The sequence below is a fragment of the Branchiostoma floridae genome, chromosome 3 (assembly GCF_000003815.2).
Source record: "Branchiostoma floridae strain S238N-H82 chromosome 3, Bfl_VNyyK, whole genome shotgun sequence".
Taxonomy (NCBI): Eukaryota; Metazoa; Chordata; class Leptocardii; order Amphioxiformes; family Branchiostomatidae; genus Branchiostoma; species Branchiostoma floridae.
Window position 1 is genome coordinate 1,204,600 of NC_049981.1, and position 20,942 is coordinate 1,225,541.

The 20,942-nt window shown below is 41.4% G+C and overlaps 3 protein-coding genes across 3 annotated transcripts; all 3 read right to left on the reverse strand.

The window, feature by feature from the left end:
- Positions 1 to 69: 69 nt before the first annotated feature.
- LOC118412723 (fibropellin-1-like) lies at positions 70 to 2,258 on the reverse strand. The gene is made up of 4 exons (XM_035815750.1): positions 2,226 to 2,258; positions 1,456 to 1,566; positions 1,013 to 1,123; positions 70 to 799 (listed from the first exon to the last, which is right to left on the reverse strand). Exons 1-4 carry the CDS (start codon positions 2,227 to 2,229, stop codon positions 657 to 659), a joined length of 369 nt encoding a protein of 122 aa, XP_035671643.1. The 5' UTR covers positions 2,230 to 2,258; the 3' UTR covers positions 70 to 656.
- A 135-nt stretch (positions 2,259 to 2,393) lies between these two features.
- Positions 2,394 to 3,452, reverse strand: LOC118411025 (hepatic lectin-like). Its single transcript, XM_035813030.1, has 3 exons — positions 3,401 to 3,452; positions 2,936 to 3,141; positions 2,394 to 2,585 (listed from the first exon to the last, which is right to left on the reverse strand). The coding sequence occupies exons 1-3, from the start codon at positions 3,450 to 3,452 to the stop codon at positions 2,394 to 2,396; spliced, it is 450 nt and encodes a 149-aa protein (XP_035668923.1).
- Positions 3,453 to 9,155: 5,703 nt separating this feature from the next.
- Positions 9,156 to 20,655, reverse strand: LOC118411026 (neurogenic locus notch homolog protein 1-like). The gene is made up of 14 exons (XM_035813031.1): positions 20,568 to 20,655; positions 19,414 to 19,467; positions 14,997 to 15,107; positions 13,772 to 13,962; positions 12,895 to 13,066; positions 12,190 to 12,495; positions 11,786 to 11,902; positions 11,485 to 11,601; positions 10,916 to 11,008; positions 10,633 to 10,746; positions 10,484 to 10,513; positions 9,999 to 10,112; positions 9,748 to 9,861; positions 9,156 to 9,376 (listed from the first exon to the last, which is right to left on the reverse strand). Exons 1-14 carry the CDS (start codon positions 20,653 to 20,655, stop codon positions 9,171 to 9,173), a joined length of 1,827 nt encoding a protein of 608 aa, XP_035668924.1. The 3' UTR covers positions 9,156 to 9,170.
- Between the last annotated feature and the right edge of the window lie 287 nt (positions 20,656 to 20,942).

Sequence of the window (20,942 nt, forward strand, 5' to 3'; positions counted from 1 at the left end):
AATCTGGGCTGTACAGAACAAATACATCATGGGATGTAACAAATACATCATGGGATGTAACAAATACATCATGGGCTGTAACAAACAAATACATCATGGATTGTAACAGACAAATACATCATGGGCTGTAACAAGCAAAACCATCATGGGCTGTAACAAGCAAATACATTATGGGCTGTAACAAACGAATGCATAATGGGCTGTAACAAACGAATACATCATGGGCTGTAACAAATACATTATGGACTGTAACAAACAAATACTTTATGGGCTGTAACAAACAAATGCATCATGGGCTGTAACAAACAAATACATCATGGGCTGTAACAAGCAAATGCATCAATGGCTGTGGCAAATACATCATAGGTTATAACAAACAAAAACATCAATGGCTGTGACAAATACATCATTGTCTGTGATTAACAAACACATCATGTTCTGTGATAAGCAAATACATCATTGGCTGACAAACAAAATACGTCCTGGGCTGTAACAAATACATAATGGCTTGTAACAAGCAAAATACGTCCTGGGCTGTAACAAATACATCATGGGTTGTAACAAATAAACTACGTCCTATGGGTTGTAACAAATACATCATAAGTTGTAACAAACTTTAAGTCTTTTGTGGAATATGGCATAGGAATGGACGTATGCTAAGCTATTAAAGTAAAGTTAGTAAAATAGTCACCTTGACAGTTGTGCCCAGTCCATCCAGGTGAGCAGGTACATTTGTAGCCGCCATCTTTGTTCACACAGCGTCCGTGTTGACATGGTTTCCTGGTGCACTCATTGATGTCTGCACGACAGGCAAATTTTCTTGTAGTTAAAGTTAATTGAACGTTCTTCAGCTTCATTATTGCTAATTCAACAAATATCAATCAAAATATTCAAAATAAGGAGAGCGGAAATAATCAACAATAAAAGAAATATGCTTTATTTCCTAAGTGGAATATGGCATAGGAATTGACGTAAGTTAAGCTTTTAAAGTAGAGTTTGGAAACGTACTCACCTTGCTGACAGTTCTGTCCAGTCCACCCAGGTGAGCAGGTGCATTTGTAGCCGCCATCTTTATTCACGCACTGTCCATGTTGACACGGCTTCCTGGTGCACTCATTAATGTCTGCATGACAGGCAAACTTTCTTGTAGTTAAAGTTATATAAAATATTAAGCAGCTTTATAATTGATAATTCAAGAAAATCCAATTAAAATATTTTCATGAAGGAGAGCAGAAATAAATTACAAGAAAACATACTTCATGTCTTTAGTGGAATGTAGCATAGGAATTGACGTATTCCAAGCTATTAAAAGTAAAGTTTGTAATAATGATATCTTGCGGACAGTTCTGTCCAATCAATGGATATATGGCTATGTGATTTAAGTTTTCTGTTAGATGTTGCATAGGAATAGACTAACTGGCTAAGCTATTAAAGTAACGTTTAGGCAAAACTTACCTTGCTCACAGTTCTGCCCAGTCCATCCAGGTGAGCAGGTACATTTGTAGCCGCTATCTTTGTTCACGCACTGCCCGTGCTGACATGGTGTGCTGGTGCACTCGTTGATGTCTAAATGTGTGATGAGGCCACAGGAAGTAAATTTTATGACATCTGCGCGTTCATATGAATTTTCAATCGCATATGTGGATGGCACTCCTAGGATCCTATAGCAAACTTCAGGTCATTTGGTTGTAAAACGAGGTAGCCAAAATGTCATTTTTTTGTCAAGATCTGGCAAAAACTGTATGCCAAAAGTGTGATTGAATCCATGTGTGCATATGCGGACGGCACTCCTAGGATCCTATACCAAACTTCATGTCATTTAGTTGTAAAACGAGGGAGCCAAAAATGTCAATTTTTGTAAACAAATTGCCAGAAAATCGCAAAATCAAAGAAACATTACGAATACACTATATTTCCCCATACCTGTGGTATGGCTAAAATGTAGATAGTATTTGAAAGTGCATGATCAAGATAGAGATGGTCTTGAAACGATGCCATGTTGCACAAAGGCATTTTTTTCATAATATTTTGTCAAAGAAAATGCCACATAGTATTAAGGAAAAAATGTCAGTACAAATAATGCTAACTGATACTTCAAATTGCGTGTTAAATACAATATTACTTTTGATACTTTAACGGAAATAGCCTGTCTACTGCACTATTACTTGAAATTACAAGAAATACGTACATTGAACAAAAAAAAAACAATGACGTTGAAGGCTTACCCATATTCTTGTTGGAGCTGCTTTCCTCTCCAGAACCTAATGATAATACATACATGCATTGTTATTTTACTCGGTGTTGAGGACAAACGATTCAGATGATGAAAAAAAAAATTACATTGTGTAACGTGAACTCTAGTAATTTCATCCTGGGTAAATTTTTGAAAATTTTTAGTACGTACCTATTTGGCAAATGAAATATTTCTGGCGGTAGCAATAGTCATCGTCCCACTTGTAGTCGTATACGGACCACATGTGCACGCAGTTTTGTCCACTTTGAGCATTTGGTTCGTTCGGTGCCCAGTTGGTGAAATCAAAACCATCCAATTTGGTCCCATCTGCCCACATAAAAGTGCCTTCAGTCTGAGCAAAAAAAAATAGCGATACGTTTCATCATCGGAAATAAATGGCGTCCATGTTTAACTGCATATCAGTTTCATTGACACAATTTGATGTGATAAGGTGTCGACTGCTAACGTTTAAGAAAACAAACAAAAAACGTCTAAAACGTAGGGATCGACGACTAGTTTACAACGTACGCCTGTTCACCTTGGGGATATCATGTCGACGGATGTCGGTTTCATTGCAATATAAATATTCAAAATACTGCAGCTTGAAATCTTTGTCCGGCGACTTGATATTCCTAATTACTATTGATAACAATATAGGTTACCCTGTAGATAAAGTTTAACAAGCGTTAGATATCCACTCACGTATTTATCACTGAGCCCGATCCAGAAGTCTTCAGGGTCTGAAATCAATTCTACGATAAAGTTGTTGATAGGCTCCGTATTGACAACAGCCAAATGACCCCCGTCTGCCTCGCACGTCTGATGAGCACCAGTATGGTCCTTTCTGGTCTTGAAGACTTTGTAGAAGGTTCCCTCTCGTTCTGTGTACCCAAAGGAACTCAACGTTCCTGCAAGGGAACAAGAGAGAAAAAAGCCACGTCATTTACCTGGATGGCAATACGTAAGTTCTGTTTGGCAAAATGTCTTGTTAGGGCTGGATTCGAGCACTTGAAGAGAAAGGCAGGCCACGCAGGCAAAGTACATACATCAGAGACATGACAGCTTCAAAGAGCTTGGAGCAGAGCAGAGAGTTGGTTGGGAGAATGATAACAACTTTAAACCCCCGGGCCAGCAAAGCTAAGCTGCCTTCGTGGCGTGCTGCTGTACGTTTGTCGTCTAAACACTCCCGGGGGAAGGTTTCCGGCACCCCTTCCACCATATCGCGCCAAGAGAACTATTCAGCATGGTAACAGCTGAAGATTAAACGCTGATGGCAGCATAACGCAGCAGCAGCGATGCTGTAATAAGCTGTGAGGCCGCTGGTACGGGTGAAACTGGGCGGCTTACCTTCGCACTTCTCTCCGCTGAAGCCAGGTGGGCAGCTGCAGGTACAGGTGGGGCGGTCTATGGTTCCGCCATTCAGGCACTGAACTGTGCACTCTGTGTGTGTGTTCAGGAAACATATGTTCGTTATGCAAAGTGGTGGAAACGACATTTACACAGTGGGACAAATAAGTATTTATTGTAGGCTAATCTAATTTGATTTGTGGCTATTTCCCCCTTCCGTGACCATAGTAAGTAAGATGTCTAAAATGACTTTTAGTATTTCGTGAAATTGTTCGGACTTCTCGGTCCAAAAAACGGTTCACCCCCCAAAAAAGTCTACACCCCCAAAAAAAGTCTAGGGTCGGCATGTTTTTCTAGGGTCGGTCGGGAAACAGGAAACACAACATCTTTTCCTATGCCTTACTAGCAACTATCTGCATCAGGTTACTGAAGAACCAGTTTAAAATGTGTCGTTTCTCCTTGTTGATTGATTCTTATGTTTCTGTCAACAGAATTTCTTTCTTTATGGTGTCGTCTGTGTTGCAATGTCTTACAGCACAGTGTCTGTGTTGCACTGTCTTACAGCACAGTGTCGTCTGTGTTGCAATGTCTTACAGAAACATTTCAATGAGAATGAGCCGTTATAATTAACGTGTTGTACTTACCTTGTGAGGGTGTCAGATATATTTTCTCTCCATCGGGCCTGCAGTCACCACACCATCCACCACATCGGGCAGAGGCAACCTGAAAAATGATTAAAAAAAAACATTTCAATCAACATATCAAAGAGTATATAAACGAAATATTTTTCTTGTTGATGATATTTAAAGATCTTGATTTTTCTTGTTGATGATATTTAAAGATCTTGCAGTTGGGTATGGGTTATACTGTGGATCCAGTATTGAGATTTAAGTTAAAGCTTTTGCTGCGTGGATGCGCGGTAAACCTTTAAGACATTACCGAACAGTAAGTTATAGACAGGCAACAAACCTTTCTATCCTCCGAGACAAACATGTCGTTGATGGTCAGAGATGCTGGATAGTGAGGCCCCATGACCCAGTGGACTTCTGGTGCCAGCGCAAGTCCCGTCCCAGTCAGATTCACTTTGAACGTTCCCTTAGCACATCCCTGTTTAGCTGAATAACAGTCGCCTGCATGCCCGTAAGCAACACCATTGGCTCCTGTTGTCATGAGAAAATATAACGTTCTGTCACCTAAACTGACTTCCTTGGCAAAAGTTGAGCACGTCAAGCTAAAAAGTATCTATCATGATGGTGCAAATTGTTTGACCAACAAAATGTTGACCTATTACGCCAAACATCCTGCGTCATCAAAAAGAAAAAGATATTTCTTATTTTTCTCAGACTTTATGGCGTATTGGCTTGAAGCATTCTTACGAGTCAGTCATCCATGGGTCATTAACATTTAGCACTACTTACGGGTCACATTATAATCTTATTGTAAAGTAATAACATGTTGAACTACCAGTGGTTTGAGCAAAGGTGTAGTCATCTCTAATAACTTCGATCCTGGACGTATGAAACTGGATTCTGATCTTGCTGAACTTCGTGGTCCCGCGTTTGGCCCATGGGCCCTGAAGACAATATAGAAGAAATCTTTATCGACACGACAAAAGTACAGCGACTTACGTAAATATATCATCACAATGACGCTGGCCTTAGACGTGTGTACCTTTAAGTTATAACCACTAAGACATATTTGTTGTACAAATATATTAATAGCAATTTAGTTTATCCTTCAACTTAACGTGTTCACTGTTGTGAGCAGCTATACTTTGCTACCAATAGTTTCACCTACCTGTAATGGGCCTGCGCATTGCCTTTTACTTGCGCCGACCAGTCGATCGCCAAACTTAATGGCAGAGTTCTCATCAGGACCGGATGATAGGGTCAGGAACTCGTTGGGTGTCCCCGATGCCATGCCATGGCAATAGACGCGGAGGGCTACATCACTGTCCGTCGAAAAAGGGTAAAGTATATACTCCCCATCGTTGGCATTGGAGCCTAGAGATTTAGCTTCAGCGCACGATGTGGGCTTGTGGCCTGCAAGAGTTAGTACATTTGTATTATGTTAATATTAAATGCTGTGGCTAAGGACAAGCGATATGTTTGCCTCAGCCAAGACAATCATGATTTTTATATCTCATTTCACCATCTGGGATCCATCTGCAGACTGTATTATCAACTAAAACTTAGCGGCGGCGGCCATGCGCTAGTTCTGTCCTGCTAGCGCTGTTTTTGACGGAGAAGTTTCAAATAGAACCATGCATGATTGAACAGGAGGCGGGGCTTCAGGAGCGGTCCATTCGGTCGCACGTAAAAGACGTCATGTACCTTTGAATTAAACACAGGAACGCGTGACGTGTGACATCTATAAAATACGTCACGTACCTTATGTCACACGTTAAAGGGACATAATGTAGAAATATGGCGCCAAAATTTCAAATGTTCTGAACTTGAAAATCTCCATTCAGATTGACATTTGTAACTTATTTCTAACTTATCTGCGTCATTTTATCACATTCCTAGTGCTAATTCACAACGTCAAAGTAAGCCGCGACCAAATTCACTTACTTCCGGGTAGCCTACCGGAAGCAAGCCCACCGTAGATTTCCGAATCGACCGTTGCGGTCGCAGATCTTCGGAGCGTAGCGGGACTTTCAACAAACTTCAGTAATGATTCGAGCGAACCACCGAACGCGTTCTAAAGCGCACTTTGGCTCGCCCGCGAGTTGAATAAAATGGCGGACAACTCAAGCGGCGGAGGGGAGTGCGCATGTTTCAAGACATCCTCACGGCTCAACAAAGTCGTATCCATACGTTGCAAATATTGCTGTGCAGTGTAATAAAGTAGACTCAACTCATTATGTAGAGAAATGACCGAAAACAGTGACTTTAATTTTACATTATGTCCCTTTAAGGAGCATGTGACGTGTTTTGGTATGTCGGACGTGACGTGTGACGTCTGTTAAACACGCCACGTACTTTGTGTGACACGTGACGTGAATTAACACTGATCTGTTAAAACACGTCACGTACTTTGTGTGACACGTGACGTGAATTAACATTAACACTGATTCGTTAAAACACGTCACGTACGTTCTACAAAGACAATAGTCACGTCCTACTAAATAGTTAACTAAGTTATTGATAAAAGGACATCATATGGCAATATGTTTGTTTCAAAAATACGGGAGCTATATACGTGACGTTTTATCCAAATTCACGTCACATGGGACATAAAATACGTGACGTCCGACGTATTACAGAAACGTCACACTTACGTGCGGCATACGCGACGTGCTTTTATCAATAACTTAGTTAACGATTTAGTAGGACGTGTATGGCAATATATTTGTGTCAAAAATATGGAAGCTATACACGTGACGTCACATATGCCGCACTTAAGTGTGACGTGTTCGTAACAGGTCGGACGTTACGTATTTACGTCACAAGTGGCTTGAATTTAATTAGGGGAAACGTCACGTATATAGCTCCCGTATTTTTAAAACAAATGTTTTACCATAGGACGTAATTATGATATAAAATATGTGACGTCACATATATCACATATATACATATATATATATATATATATATATATATATATATATATTTATATATGTGTGTGTGTGTCTGTGTGTCTGTGTGTCTGTGTGTATAAATTAAATAGAAACGATTATTTTGATGACTCCACAAATAGCCAGATCTCAAATATTGTTTACAAGGAAGCTTCGAAAATATGAATATAGACATCTACAGTTACATTATAACTAGATACATGTCCCACCTGGTCTGTAAAAGCACCATTTTACTCCTGATATTGAACTATCCCAGCAGCATCCTCGATCCTGACACTCAGCTGCAGTAATGCCCGGCCAACCGCAGTCCTGCCGCGCATAGGGATTCACCAGCTGGCCCTCTGTGATAATGTAGATGGTTAGAAATAAAGTAAGGTTATACGGCCGTATAACTTCTCAGATATACAAATCTAATCCTCCTTAGACTTTCACTAACAAAGAAGATGAACTTGCCTCCAAAAGATGTTCTTCATCTCCACGTTTACTGAACACATTTGAATGCAAATAAGGCGTGATTATACCTACCTGTATGCCATACTTTTCCCATAATTTCTCATAGATATAATAGGTTCGTATTATCATTATGGGTGCACATGTCTTCTCTCATACTATCTTACGATATTTATCGATATAAATTGTGAATATTGGTCAACTTTCACAGTTTACTATTTTCAAAAGTGGATATTACCTTTTATGCAAATGGTTTAATGAGTAAAGACCTTTATTGTACATATATACCCACTGGTTTAAGTACAGGTCGCAACAAGGAATAGTTGACAGACAAATGAGATATATACAATGTCAACCAACACAAGAATAATATACTTCTAAGTGAATTCGACGTCTTCTCTCTTCTTTGCGATACCGACAATGTAGGAACAGATATATTTTACAATCAAAGGTATGTCTAAGTCCATTAGGAATATGAATCTGTAAAAGATGTCGCGTACTTTGTCTCACTCCTGGCGTGTATTAAACACGGATCTGTTAAAACACGTCACGTAAGTTCTACAAAGTGGGACGTGGACATTAGTCACGTCCTACTCAATCGTTAACTAAGTTATTGATAAAAGGACGTCACGAATGCCGCACGTAAGTGTAACGTTTCTGTAATACGTCAGACGTCACGTATTTTACCTCCCATGTGACGTGAATTTAGATAAAACGTCACGTATATAGCTCCCGTATTTTCGAAACAAATATATTGCCATACACGTCACGTATGCCGCACGTAAGTGTGACGTTTCTGTAATACGTCGGATGTCACGTATTTTACGTCCCATGTGACGTGAATTCAGGAAAAACGTCACGTATATAGCTCCCGTATTTTTGAAACAAACATATTGCCAAAATACGAGTTAAACACGGATCTGTGACACGGAAATGATGCCATAATATGTACCCTAAATAAGCGGTCATACGTCGACGATCCCCAAATAAGGCATAAAAGACCTTTTTTCGGTGGGTACGAAGTCTGCATTTCCGTGGTACAAGATCTCATAAGCATAACAAGTGCTTTTGTAAACAAACTGTATCTCAAAGACCAATACCCGCCTCTGCTATTGAGTTCCCCAGTTTGTTAAATGATGTATTTATAGATGGATAAAATGCTCCAACCTGATATAGAAATCCGATCGTACATGTTGCCATCGGATGTAGACACTTTCTCCTCATCTGAGCAGAGCCTGCTTTTCACATAGCATCCGTTGTTAATGCTGTACTGAAACGACAGGCATGTCGAGTCGGCACAGCACGCTTCCGCACAGCCCTGGAGGGTGACACCAGGAGGACTGGATATGTCTGAACCTGAACAATCAGTCCGGGGGACGTGGCGAAACGCTGATAATCCACATGTTTCTGAAACAGATGAATAAAGCTTGAAGCCGGTCACAAGCGCGTACGATTTAATGCGATTCACGCAGTACGTCTTACGTCGGGGAATAATCGGGCGAAATAGTTTAAATATATATAGGTTTCCGGCACCCCTTCCACCATATCGCGCCAAGAGAACTATTCAGCATGGTAAAAGCTGAAGATCAAACGCTGATGGCAGCATAACGCAGCAGCAGCGATGCTGTAATAAGCTGTGAGGCCGCTGGTACGGGTGAAACTGGGCGGCTTACCTTCGCACTTCTCTCCGCTGAAGCCAGGTGGGCAGCTGCAGGTACAGGTGGAGCGGTCTATGGTTCCGCCATTCAGGCACTGAACTGTGCACTCTGTTCAGGAAACATAAGTTCGTTATGCAAAGTGATGGTTACTAACAACTATCTGCATCAGCTTACTGAAGAACCAGAGAGTTTAAAATGTGTCGTTTCTCCTTGTTGATTGATTCTTCTGTTTCTTGCAACAGAAGATATTTAGTACGGTGTCCGTCTGTGTTACAATGTCTGACAACGACTTCGAGACTTGCACGGGGCCTAACATCATCTTTATTGTATTAACATGAAAAGAAACACACACTTTAAGTACAAATAGACAAGACAATTTGAAAAAGAAACACCTCTAGACCTCTTGATCAGATAAAATAAAATGTCTACCATTAGATGCTATATCTTACTTATATAAACTTATAATAGTCGTTTCCTACCGTCACACAGGTCGCCGCTCCACAGCCCCACACAGTTACAGTCACACGTGTGCTCCAGGTAGCTGTTGGGATTTCCCGCCACGGTCCCGCCATTGGCACAGGTCTTACCACAAGCTGAATACAAGTTTACAAAATGCAGATATTAAGAACGCTTGTGAAAAAATAATCTTGCTTATTCAGATAACAGCTTTAAAAGCGAGTGAATACTGCTCTTACTTATCGGCTCTGTGAATAATTTTATGAGTACTTACAGCAAAGTCCGCAGAATTGTGGGCAGTTCTCCCTGACGTAGTCGGTTCTGCATGATTCGGTGGTTGGCCAGCCCGGGTTAGCGCCGCACAGGGGGCTCTTGTTCTGACAGGCAGCTAGAATAGAGACAATGTTGCGATATTGATTTCAATCCGATCTATTGCTCAGCCTCCCACTTGTTTTGTCCCACAGTACAGGCCAAACGGAAAACTACGAAGACTTGCAAAACACAACGAAAGGCCACCAAAACAAAGTCAGATCTTTGCTTCTGCTCGGATACTATTAGAAGTAAAGTATGCTGAAACAATACTACAAAATAGCAACGATTATTATATGGTTAGCAAAGAAATTTCTTAAGAGCCATCACTCTAAACAAAGAGGAGCAGGTTTACTAGGATACATAACAGAAGTCCACAGTGTCTTTTCATAACAAAGTCTTTAATCTTATGCCCTTCTTTAACACATATATGCTGAAGCTTTTTCCTACCTCCAGTGGGTGCGGGTGTGGGCGCGAGGTCTAGAAAGACAAAGATCAGGACACAAAGTTTAGATGGTTACAAATAACGTCTACATGTTCGAAAAGGTCTTTTAAGCTAGGATTTTGTGAAGTGCACGTAAGTACTATCCATGACGTACTGCAGACACCACACATGGCGTGGCAGTTGTCCCGTACGTAGTCGTGCACGCAGGAGTCCACACTTGGCCAGCCGGGGTTCGCTCGGCACAGGTGACTGCTGTCGCCGCAGGGTTCTGCAGGGAACAGCATAAGTACATGTAAGACTATACACTAAGTCAAAAATGATCCCTGGGGTAAGCAACGTCGAATCAGCCTTTAGATGAAGTTGTATGCGCGTCATCGTCGAATAAACTACATGCGTCTCTTTGTCAACGTTTTATCTACGACAAAGGCGAAATTTACCAGTGCAGGTTTCCCCATCAAAACCTGCCGCACAGAGACAGGTGCAGGTAGACTGGTCTAGAACACCTCCATTCAAACACTGCAGGTTGCACACTGAAAAACAAGACAAGATATGTTAGAGACTCTAAGCTAGACAAATCTGTCACTTAAAGGTCATGATTCCTTCTACACTATGACAACGAGAAGAATAGCTGTTTATGAATAGCTTATTGTTCATTTGTTTCATCCAGACCCTTGTAGTGCACATAGAGTATCAGGCTGTTGTGCTACCAGGGTAAATTTTTACAGGGGTGCTAGCCCTTCAGGTTTAAACTTTAACGTGCTTGAGGCACCCCCTCGAATACGGGACCCTAATTTTTACACCCCTTCCGAAATCCGGGTGCAGCACCAAACGAGATGCCCTTCCCATGATTGAACCGGGTTCTCCCACACTAATCGAAACCAGGAGGCATCCTGATTAGCTAATTTGGATAAAAATAAATCTATTGAAAGTCAATCTCGATATTAAAAGGTCAGTTGCATTTAGCAACTTTCCGGTACCCTTCTGAATGTAACGGGATTAGTCCTACCTTGGCAAGTCGGGCCGCTCCAGTGACCCACACAGTTACAGTCACACGTGTTCTCTCCGTAGTTATCCGGGTTCCCACCGCGATGCCCTCCGTTGTAGCAGGGTCTGTTGTCACATGCTGAAATGACCGATCAATCTAGGATGTTAGCTTACAATACCTGACATGTAAATAGAATAATTTATCTTGAATTCCCCCACCCCTCCACATATGTTCTGTGAGGATTCTTTTGTACAACAACCATTCGTCGTTCAAGTTGACCGATCACCGACGCGACTGTCCTTAAAACATATTTGGTACTTACTGCACAGTCCGCAGAACTGTGGGCAGTTGTCCCTGACGTAGTCGGTGCTGCACATGTCGAACGAGGGCCAGCCGGGGTTGGCACCGCACAGGGGACTCAGGTTCTGACAGTTGTCAACTATGGAAGCAGTAAAAACACGACACGTTCGCAATGGTGCATCATTACGAAGGTATTTACTTTTTTGGCTTATAAGATGCCAGAAAAGCTGGGGTGTTACACCGAAGGGCGGTTATACCGGCTATATAGATACAGATACAGAAGATGTGAAGATTTAGCCTTCATAACGATTAGTTCATTTATTTATACATTCAATATAGTTGTAGGTAACATGATTCATTTATCTTACTACCGTACTCTACAGTTTGTATTTATGTGTTGTTTGTCTTTACGTAGGGATAGCTCACCATAGGTGGAGACTGGGGCGGGCGTGGTTGTTGTGATAGTGGCGACGGGCCTTGGAGTTGTAGCAGGTTGAGGGGTGGTGGTGGTCTGTGTGGTGGGGCGAGGGGTGGTGGTCGTTTGGGTTGTTGGGCGAGGTGTGGTGGTGGTCTGGGTTGTTGGGCGAGGTGTAGTGGTCGTCTGGGTTGTAGGGCGAGGGGTAGTGGTGGTCTGGGTTGTGGGGCGAGGGGTAGTGGTGGTCTGGGTTGTAGGACGCGGTGTAGTCGTTGGCTGGGGTGTGGTTGTCGGCTTCGGTGTGGTCGTCGTTGTTGCTGTTTTGAAAAAAATCACAGTCTAGTTTATCACCGTAGGGACACAGTGGGGAGACAAGAAAGCAGGGGAACTTAGGTTTTGAAGTATCTTCACCTTACTACTCTGTGATAGTTCTAGGAAATAAAGAATTTTTAACACCTCAATCCTGGAAGGATAACTCTGGTACTTGAAGGGATGTCGATTTCTTAGTCTTTTACTTTTAGTATCGACTCTGTGGATACTGCAACCAGTTAAAAGCAAAATCAAGATATTTTTCGCTTCTACTTTTGAGCGGCATCCACCGTAGATCTGTTTCATTTTTGGTGACAGTAGCACCCCTATCGTAGTTAAAGGATGGTGGTATGATAGTTTGTCAAATAACCACCATCATCCCACTCCCTGAAGTACTGGATATCTACCCTGAGTTGGAGTCACGACGGAGTATCTGATCCTGTAGCCGCGGCCGTTGGTGGAATCGTCACTCTTGAAGACCAGGAAGAGCTTGTCCCCTGATGACGTGATGATTCCCGGGGATGTGGTACCACAGATGTTCCCCAACATGGCGTCAGACTGCGACGTCCCGTCATACACCTGGAAACGTCAACAAACAAACGCATGATGGGAAGAATTGGGAACATTCACAGTCATGTTTAGGGGATGTCCCTGTAGCTCGACTGTATCTTCACAGTTGAGCTACTGGTTACAACTAGTTGCGGTTCAAGCCTTGATAGGGTATCTTGGTTGGGGCTGCACCTATCTTTTGGAAGGGACGTCAAATTGTTTCCCATACCAGAAGGTGCTAAGCACATTAAAGGGGTAGGACTAGCAACCCCTCCCTGCAAAACTACTCTGCTACTGAAACAGTAGGTACTGTCCTATGTATCACTATACACTTCCTGTGTCACGGAGCTAACGAACGAAGTTCAGCAGGCTTGTCTTAGATAAAATAAAGAAGCACAATTGAGTCTCTGGTACGTTTGCTTCTGCTTTTATCATAAAGCCTGTAAAACTCTCACTTAACAACAGCTTGAGGAACTTCCGATTAAAGAGGATGATCTTCTGACATTGCTTCTTAATCGGCAAAACTATAAATAACACGATACTAAACCCTGTCTTCTGTGTTAGCGATAATGATACTGACATCACCTGATAACCTTTTCAGTACCATGGACAGTGGAAAGGCACAGTAGATAACATGATTATGACGGAGACTTGACAGCGTTATACTTACATCATTGCCCCCGGTAGGCACTTAGCTTGTACAGTACACAATTATTTCTCGTGTCAAGTCTTTACCTTGATGTAGTCGTAGACACATCTGGAGGCGTACTCGATGTCCAGGTCCAGGAACTCCAGAGTAACGGGCAGCCCCTGGCCATCAATGTTGTACTCACAGGACAGGTACGGGTCGTACGGGGCGGGGTACGTGGTCAGCTTGATCTCTCCGCTGGGCCCGGTCAGATCGGGAGGACCACACCCGGGGCTGGCTAAAAGGCGATATTGAAACGTATATTTGTATATATGTATGTATATACCACTGTATTTTCTAAGGAGATTAAGTATTAGTGATACCCTTTCGATTCTTTTGGTGAAGTTCAAACTGAATTGTCCCAACTTCATCTCAAGCAGGTGAGCTATCTACCATCCAAAACACGTGACCACAGCTTCCCCTAAAAACGAGCTATCAAAAATGGAAGTTCTGATGTAATGTCAAGGAAAGCAGCAAGGGGTCCCGAAGTCTAATTCTTTCCTTTGATAGAAAATGAACTAACCACGTACAGGTTTCGCGACAGTTCATCCCTAGCTTATTGAGCTATGCTGTCAAATCACATACGTCGTACATAACGTCACATACAAACACTATAAAACATAAAACCTTCTTGGCGAAGGTAATAAATCGTTGTGTAAGCAGCGGTCACGCGTTAATCATGGCTTTCCAGACCGACACGTGTGTTGTGACTGTCGCGAAAAGAAACGCCACCTAGGAGTCTGCTCTGCGCATAACAGGAGTCAGTCGTTTGGACTCTAGAAGAGACATTCTATGTCTTAGATATGCGCAATCTCTTGCGAAATCTAGCAGATACAGTTCATGGCTCCCATTGCGGCGTGGGGATGTCCACAACAGAACTTTAAGGAATAATGCCAGCTACACCAGTTTCAAATGTAGGACGTCCCGGTTGAGTAACGGTGCAGCACTCTCCCCTATTGCGTCAGACTCCTCAATGAAAACTTGTAGTGTTTTTCTAAAGGAATCGGACATGTCAGTGTATAGTAATTAATATGTTGTATATATATATATATATGTACGTATATGTGAAATGATCATTGTACAAAATTGCAATTCAGCCGTTAGGCTGCAACAGTTTTTTAATCCTATAAACCATTTCTCTCTCTCTCTCTTAAAACATATTCATATTTTTGTGTGGATGTTTTGATTATACATGGCGTGAAATAAAAAGTCTGAGACAAACAAGACTAAAAGAAAACAAGGCTCAAACGTTAATGCATATACATGACTCACCTTGTTGACATTGTTCTCCAGTCCATCCCGGTGAGCAGGTGCACTTGTAACCGGTGATCGTTCTCTCACAGACCCCATGCTGGCAAGACAATTTCATACATTCCTCCATATCTGTGTTGAAGGAACATTTCTCAACATCAGATTTCAAACAAGAACTTCAAATCTATAAATCAGTAAATGCAGGAAAAGCAGCAAAATGAATTGCGATTGTAAAACATTTTGGTGCTTTCTAGTCAAGTCAAAGTATTTATGAAGTTTGATAGCCATAATGTATGTACATGTGCAAGACATGTTGTGAATTTCAATTTTCTTTTTCTTTAGAATTTGCTACCTGTGGTAAGCAGAGGTGTAAGAGCAATCGGTGTAGGCTTGATGTTGGTATGGCGATCTGTTGACGTTTCTTTCAGTTCCAGTCCCCATTGGGTAGAAAGCATGTTGGAGTAGGCAACGGTTGAGCTATTCTCCTGGTAGAAGCTAAACCACCACGGAGTGCTTGCGTTCAAAATGCTATCCAAAATCGTCATGTTGTCATTAACCCTTGAATCGTAGACATCCTGTAAATACATTATGGTTACAGATGCACGTTCATTCTGTTACTTGATTCCTTGTTTATTTTGACCTCGTTATCATTATCTTTTGACTATGTTATTTAGTGTTCGTTATTTTGTATTTGTGTCCTTCTTTTTGTCATGTGTAAGAGGAGAAGACCCAGATAAGCAACTTTGCTTTTTGTCAAATCCTCGTTAAATAAATGTGAATAAAAAAAAATGTTACAGATCTTCGGACACTGTCTTCTCTGCAAATGAACCTTCAGCAGACATGGGGCCTTGCCCGAACCCATCTATGCCACACAGCACTATGGAGGAAAGTACCATTTTCCCCTTTTTGATCACTGCCAACATTCATTCTACCAAGGTGTAGCCTTAACAGTATTCTGGCACAATTGTACAGTAAGAATTGGTCTTTTAGGGTAATTGCATTATTAAAATGTGACTGGCACCACGTATACAGAACCTTTATTTGGAGCTTTGATTGTAACACTTGCTAACAAAGAAGCTTACCCCATTTCCAGTTGCAAAGTGAGTTGCGAGGATTGTCGCGGCCACCAATGCTATCACCAAGAGACCGCAGCCCAGAGCATGCCAAGGAGCGTTCTTGTAACCAGATTTCACCCAAATCCACAGGTCAATAGCACGCCCTAAGATAGGAAAATATCAATAATGATATCCTTTTTTACAATTATAAATGATACGACATATAGCAATTTGTACAAGAATTCATAATCTTAACCCTCAAACCACCATAGCTTTTTTGTTACGTAGATTACCGTATGGGGTCAAAACTGACCCCAAGACGTTTTGTACAAATACAGTTTTTTGTGTGAATCTTTTTATGATTTGTATATATGTATAGTTTCATTAATCTATGTGGGACAATCTGACATGATTAGGTGAGAATACTTCTAGCTCATTATCATAATTTATGCAGAAGATCATGAGGACCACATTTTGCACCAACGCTTTTCAGAACGGGAAGGAGGTTTTTGATGCCTGTACCAGCTTCAATGCCATATAGCGCCTGAATGGCTTATGCTAGGGCCGCCAAACTTGGTAACTTTTTAGAAAATGTTGATAGCAAACATTTTCAGTGAACAAAGTATGTTCATCATTTTTCATGTTGCCATGGCAACGGAATTCTGACAGACAAATTTATTACGAAATTTTCTAATTTTGTATTAAACATTTAAGTTTTAAGGTTTTCTTGGCAAATAACAGTTGTTTATCACATCTTATGAAATTTAACGTAAATTTCAGGACTCAATATTCATAATTTATGCTCATTTAATGACGTCATCAGTCAAAATCCAAGATGGCGGCCGATATTACCTAGATGACGTCATAATGTCGTCATATAACATGATAATGGCACAAAAGTTGCTACAATAATTTTGGCTTACATGTACATCATTCTCTGACAATTTCGTAATCCTACCATAAGTAGTTTAGGTGTGGGTCGCAAAAGTTTGTTTAAAAAAATGCTGGGGTCAGTTTTGACCCCACTGGACCATGCATAAACTTTCGAGGATAACTTAATCAACAATAAACCAATCTCGGTAAAAACGTAGAAGAAGTTATAGGACATATACACAAACAAACTCGTGGAAGGAAATTTGTTTTCGACGAGAAATGATATAATGGCACACATTGATATACGCCTGGGGTCAGTTTTGACCCCATACGGTGGTTTGAGGGTTAAGAGGTAGTTGAATGTACTGTCTAGATCTTTGACTTTGTAGGATTTTAAATGTCTCAATATCATGTACTAGTGGACATTGTCTTTTTTACTAGCCCCTACTCAAAATGTTGGAATTATCACATGTCAGTGCGTAGCTTATCTACCTGAATATAGATCAATCGATCAATTGATACTCTTTATCTAAATTGGTCTGCCATGTCGGCCTTGGCAGCTTCCACAACACGAGGACACAGGCATTGCATAAGTTGTTACAAAAACAAAAACGACATATATGAATACAATGCATTATACATACATAGTATCATTTGGGACACCGAATAACAACGCGGTACGGCACTCATTCTCTGCCATTTCTGGATATAAAAGACAAACCCCCGTGAAAAAAAATGAAATGATAAATTCAGAATCACAAATAAATTTAAAAAAAGAACTTGCCGCTGTATCAGATTCTACAATATTCATGAATCGCCAATGATTCTGAATATTAAGGTTAAAATGTTTTAACATCTTAGAAGGCTAAAAGTTAGACCTTGAAAAAATGTCGATATTTTTGAAATCGCGCCCGACCAACTCCTCTGATAGCACAACAAATCTTCTGTCAAATGTTTCTCCCTATAATATCTAGCTGGGTTTGTCTGGTAGAGACTATCATCTTGCCGTCTGAACATCAAACGCAACAGCGATGTGCTGACATATGCATGTACAGCTGCCTATTCGCGGCATACAGGATGTTTTGCGACAGAACTGATAGAATTTTATGACATGTTTTCGTCATGCACAAGAAATTGTGTTGTCCCCTGACTGATATATTAACTTTAATATATTAGATAACCAGCAAATTAAGTAGATGTGACATATATATAATGATCAAAATAAGACACCCCCAAAGGCTTAAGCGAGCAAAACATTCTGCTACTTTTCATATCCATTGGTATGTTCGTACAGTCGTACTCCTACTCAACATATACCATACATACTTATTACACCAGACTGATTAGGCTTCACCAATCTAAGTTCTTGGTTTGACGGATTTTGTGGTATATTGCTGAGTATGGATATGAATATGAAAGTCTAAGGGGAAATCTCGGCCATGATACCCAAAGTTTTAGAAAGTAAAGATAAATCTTCCTCCTAGCCATCTGTTCTCTTTTCCAGTTGGCTGAATGTTTTTCAAGTATCGCAGAACCAAGAAAATTAATTGATGTGGCCGTATTTACCTATGCCTGTCATAGATAAGGCTAGACCACCATAATTTTATGGATGACATACTCTGGACTCCGAGACTGAAGACCCCAAAACTAATGTGCGTAGGCGAATAAAAAGAGAAAAATCCTAAAGCAAAAGATGCAACTAAACCACTTGTGCAGATGACTAAACATCCAGGCTAGGGCTGGGTACCGGTACAGAAAATTCAGGTCCAGGTCCGGTCCAAAGGATCAGGTCCAGGTCCGGACCTGAACCTGGACCTGATTCAGTATGACTCATATACCAATGGTCCATTTCACTACCAAGAAATCTGTTTGGTGGGGTATTAGACTTACACTGGCGTTTTAAAACACTACAACGCTAACTGCACCTGTACGATTGACTGTAAACCTTCAATTACTATAAACTCTACTCTACTTCACTCTTGTCATTTTCTTCCAACTGCAAGCGCCAAAACGTGTGAATGCCTGATAAAATGATATGTTAATTTTCTAATCGGTCCAACATCCGGTCCACCTAATTTTTTCAGGTCCGGTTTTTCTGGACCGGTCCAATAAGAAAAACCGGTTTTGTACCGGTAAGCTGTACCGATACCCAGCCCTAATCCAGGCCATTCTTTCCCAGGCTTGGTTTGTCTTATGTTCACCTCCTATAATACTGTAAGAAACAAGCGTTACCAGTTCTATCATGTTTATATTGTCATTCTTAAAGAAGGAACAAGGGCGCTTTGGCCCCATGCCGTCAGACCGTGTGTCCCCTTACCATGGACAGCATATCCTGGCAAGCTTGAAATTCTGCTTGACCCGGGATGCTATTGTGTAACTTGTGACACAGCTGTTTTTGACAACAGGCGAAAATCAATACGCGTTTGGATGTCAACCATAAAATTAAACCACAGTGGCCTTACCTACGTGATCTAGTGTATTGCTCAAGTTTGAATAAAAATTCGACGTACCTTTTACAAAGCTTACATCTTCCGGCTTTTTGTATTTGTAGGGACCCTCGGTATCTGACAACAAAACATAAAAAAGTAGTTTTTATCTATCAAATTTGTTGAGCAAGTCAAGTTTAGGTCGCAGCGAGTCCGCCGACCTGAGGAAATGGGATATAAGCTGATGTATGGCACTGGTGTGTTTTATCGTACAAAATCGCGCATTGGTCGGAAAAACGCGCACAACAAGATTAATGTATAAAAGCGCAACAAAACGATGCCCAGAACAACCATGAGTAATTTTTCTCCATAATCATCTTCACATAAACATCGAGACCTCGGGATAATTTTAGCAAATTCTTACCAAAAGCACAAACATAGTAGCGTTTCATCGCACGACAAGTCAACCAATTTGAGAGCATTTTTATATAACTGTTACCTTACATGCCGCGCCGTAGACTTCTTCATCTGGCCATGGGATATATATCAAAAGAAGTCTCTCCTTGATAGAATCAAGGACGTTGTATGATATACTCAATCAAAGCACATGCAAACGAAAGAGCCTTGTTAACAGCAAATAGACCAATATATAATAAGATATTTTAGGTAAGGTGGGGTCACACCTGCGTATATATTTAAGTCCGTAAGAGGCGCGCATGGGAGTATTTACCTCCACCAGGCTCCACAGGTCGTTGTAAAAATAATACAAATTGGACAAACGTAAACAGGTAACATATCAGAAGAGTTAGCTGGGTCGCTAACCATACTTCTCGGTCAGCTAACTCATCTGGCATGTTATTGTATCTATATTTGTCCAATTCTTACTATTTTTCCCGCGACCTGTGGAGCCTGGTAGAGACTTAAACGCACCTCAAACGGACTTGATATATACGCATGTGTGACCCCACCTGTACTGTATAGGTCGGAACGGTTCCAGCTGGAGATGCACATTGTATAGGCAGCTAAAATCAACAAGAAGCCAGAAAAGTACTGCGCGAAATATTGATGCCAAAAAAAATGCAAAGCGCAGCCGACCCGCGGGAATGTACTTTGCAGCAGGCTTGGATCAGATAAGTTATTACATATGCAACTTGTAACGCGTCAGGTAACTTTACTGTCATTCTGTGATAACTGAGGTCACTTTAAAAGTGAGAGTTAGTCATAGAGGTGTGACCTACCTGTAGACGTGTCCGTTGGGCAGGAAAAGTTGACATGATCCTTCGATTCCTCAGTGCCCTTTTCATCTCGGGGCGTCCTCGTCCCCATCTTTCTTTGCTGTAAAGCGGCGAGAGGTTAGGTAGACTTACTGGCTCAGCGTCTCATACAACTTGTTAGAAGCGTCGAAGTCACGGTGGACACGGATGATTGCGCTGCACTGAGGTGGTGAGGCGGTGGCGTAGGAGGGCAGCCGGTCTGCCCGTTGCCGTGCCTCGCTAATGGAGTGTAGGTCTCGCCGGCTACTCCTGCAAATGAACTGCACTGGTCGGCAAGCAACAAAGCTGACCAGTGGAGTTCAAAGAAATAAACATGCCAATATATGGTTGGGAAAACAG

Coding starts and splice junctions, on each gene's coding strand:
- LOC118412723 (XM_035815750.1), bottom strand. Junction 1,124..1,455: donor TGGGCAGAACTGTGAGCAAG/GTAAGTTTTGCC, acceptor CCTGTCATGCAG/ACATTAATGAGTGCACCAGG. Junction 800..1,012: donor TGGACAGAACTGTCAGCAAG/GTGAGTACGTTT, acceptor CCTGTCGTGCAG/ACATCAATGAGTGCACCAGG.
- LOC118411025 (XM_035813030.1), bottom strand. CDS start 3,452: ATGGTGGAAGGGGTGCCGGAAACCTTCCCCCGGGAGTGTTTAGACGAC. Junction 3,142..3,400: donor GGAGTGTTTAGACGACAAAC/GTACAGCAGCAC, acceptor GTTCCCTTGCAG/GAACGTTGAGTTCCTTTGGG. Junction 2,586..2,935: donor TCGGGCTCAGTGATAAATAC/GTGAGTGGATAT, acceptor TTTTTTGCTCAG/ACTGAAGGCACTTTTATGTG.
- LOC118411026 (XM_035813031.1), bottom strand. CDS start 20,655: ATGGGGACGAGGACGCCCCGAGATGAAAAGGGCACTGAGGAATCGAAG. Junction 15,108..19,413: donor AGATGTAAGCTTTGTAAAAG/GTACGTCGAATT, acceptor CCTTCAACACAG/ATATGGAGGAATGTATGAAA. Junction 10,514..10,632: donor CGCCATGTGTGGTGTCTGCA/GTACGTCATGGA, acceptor TTGTCTTTCTAG/ACCTCGCGCCCACACCCGCA.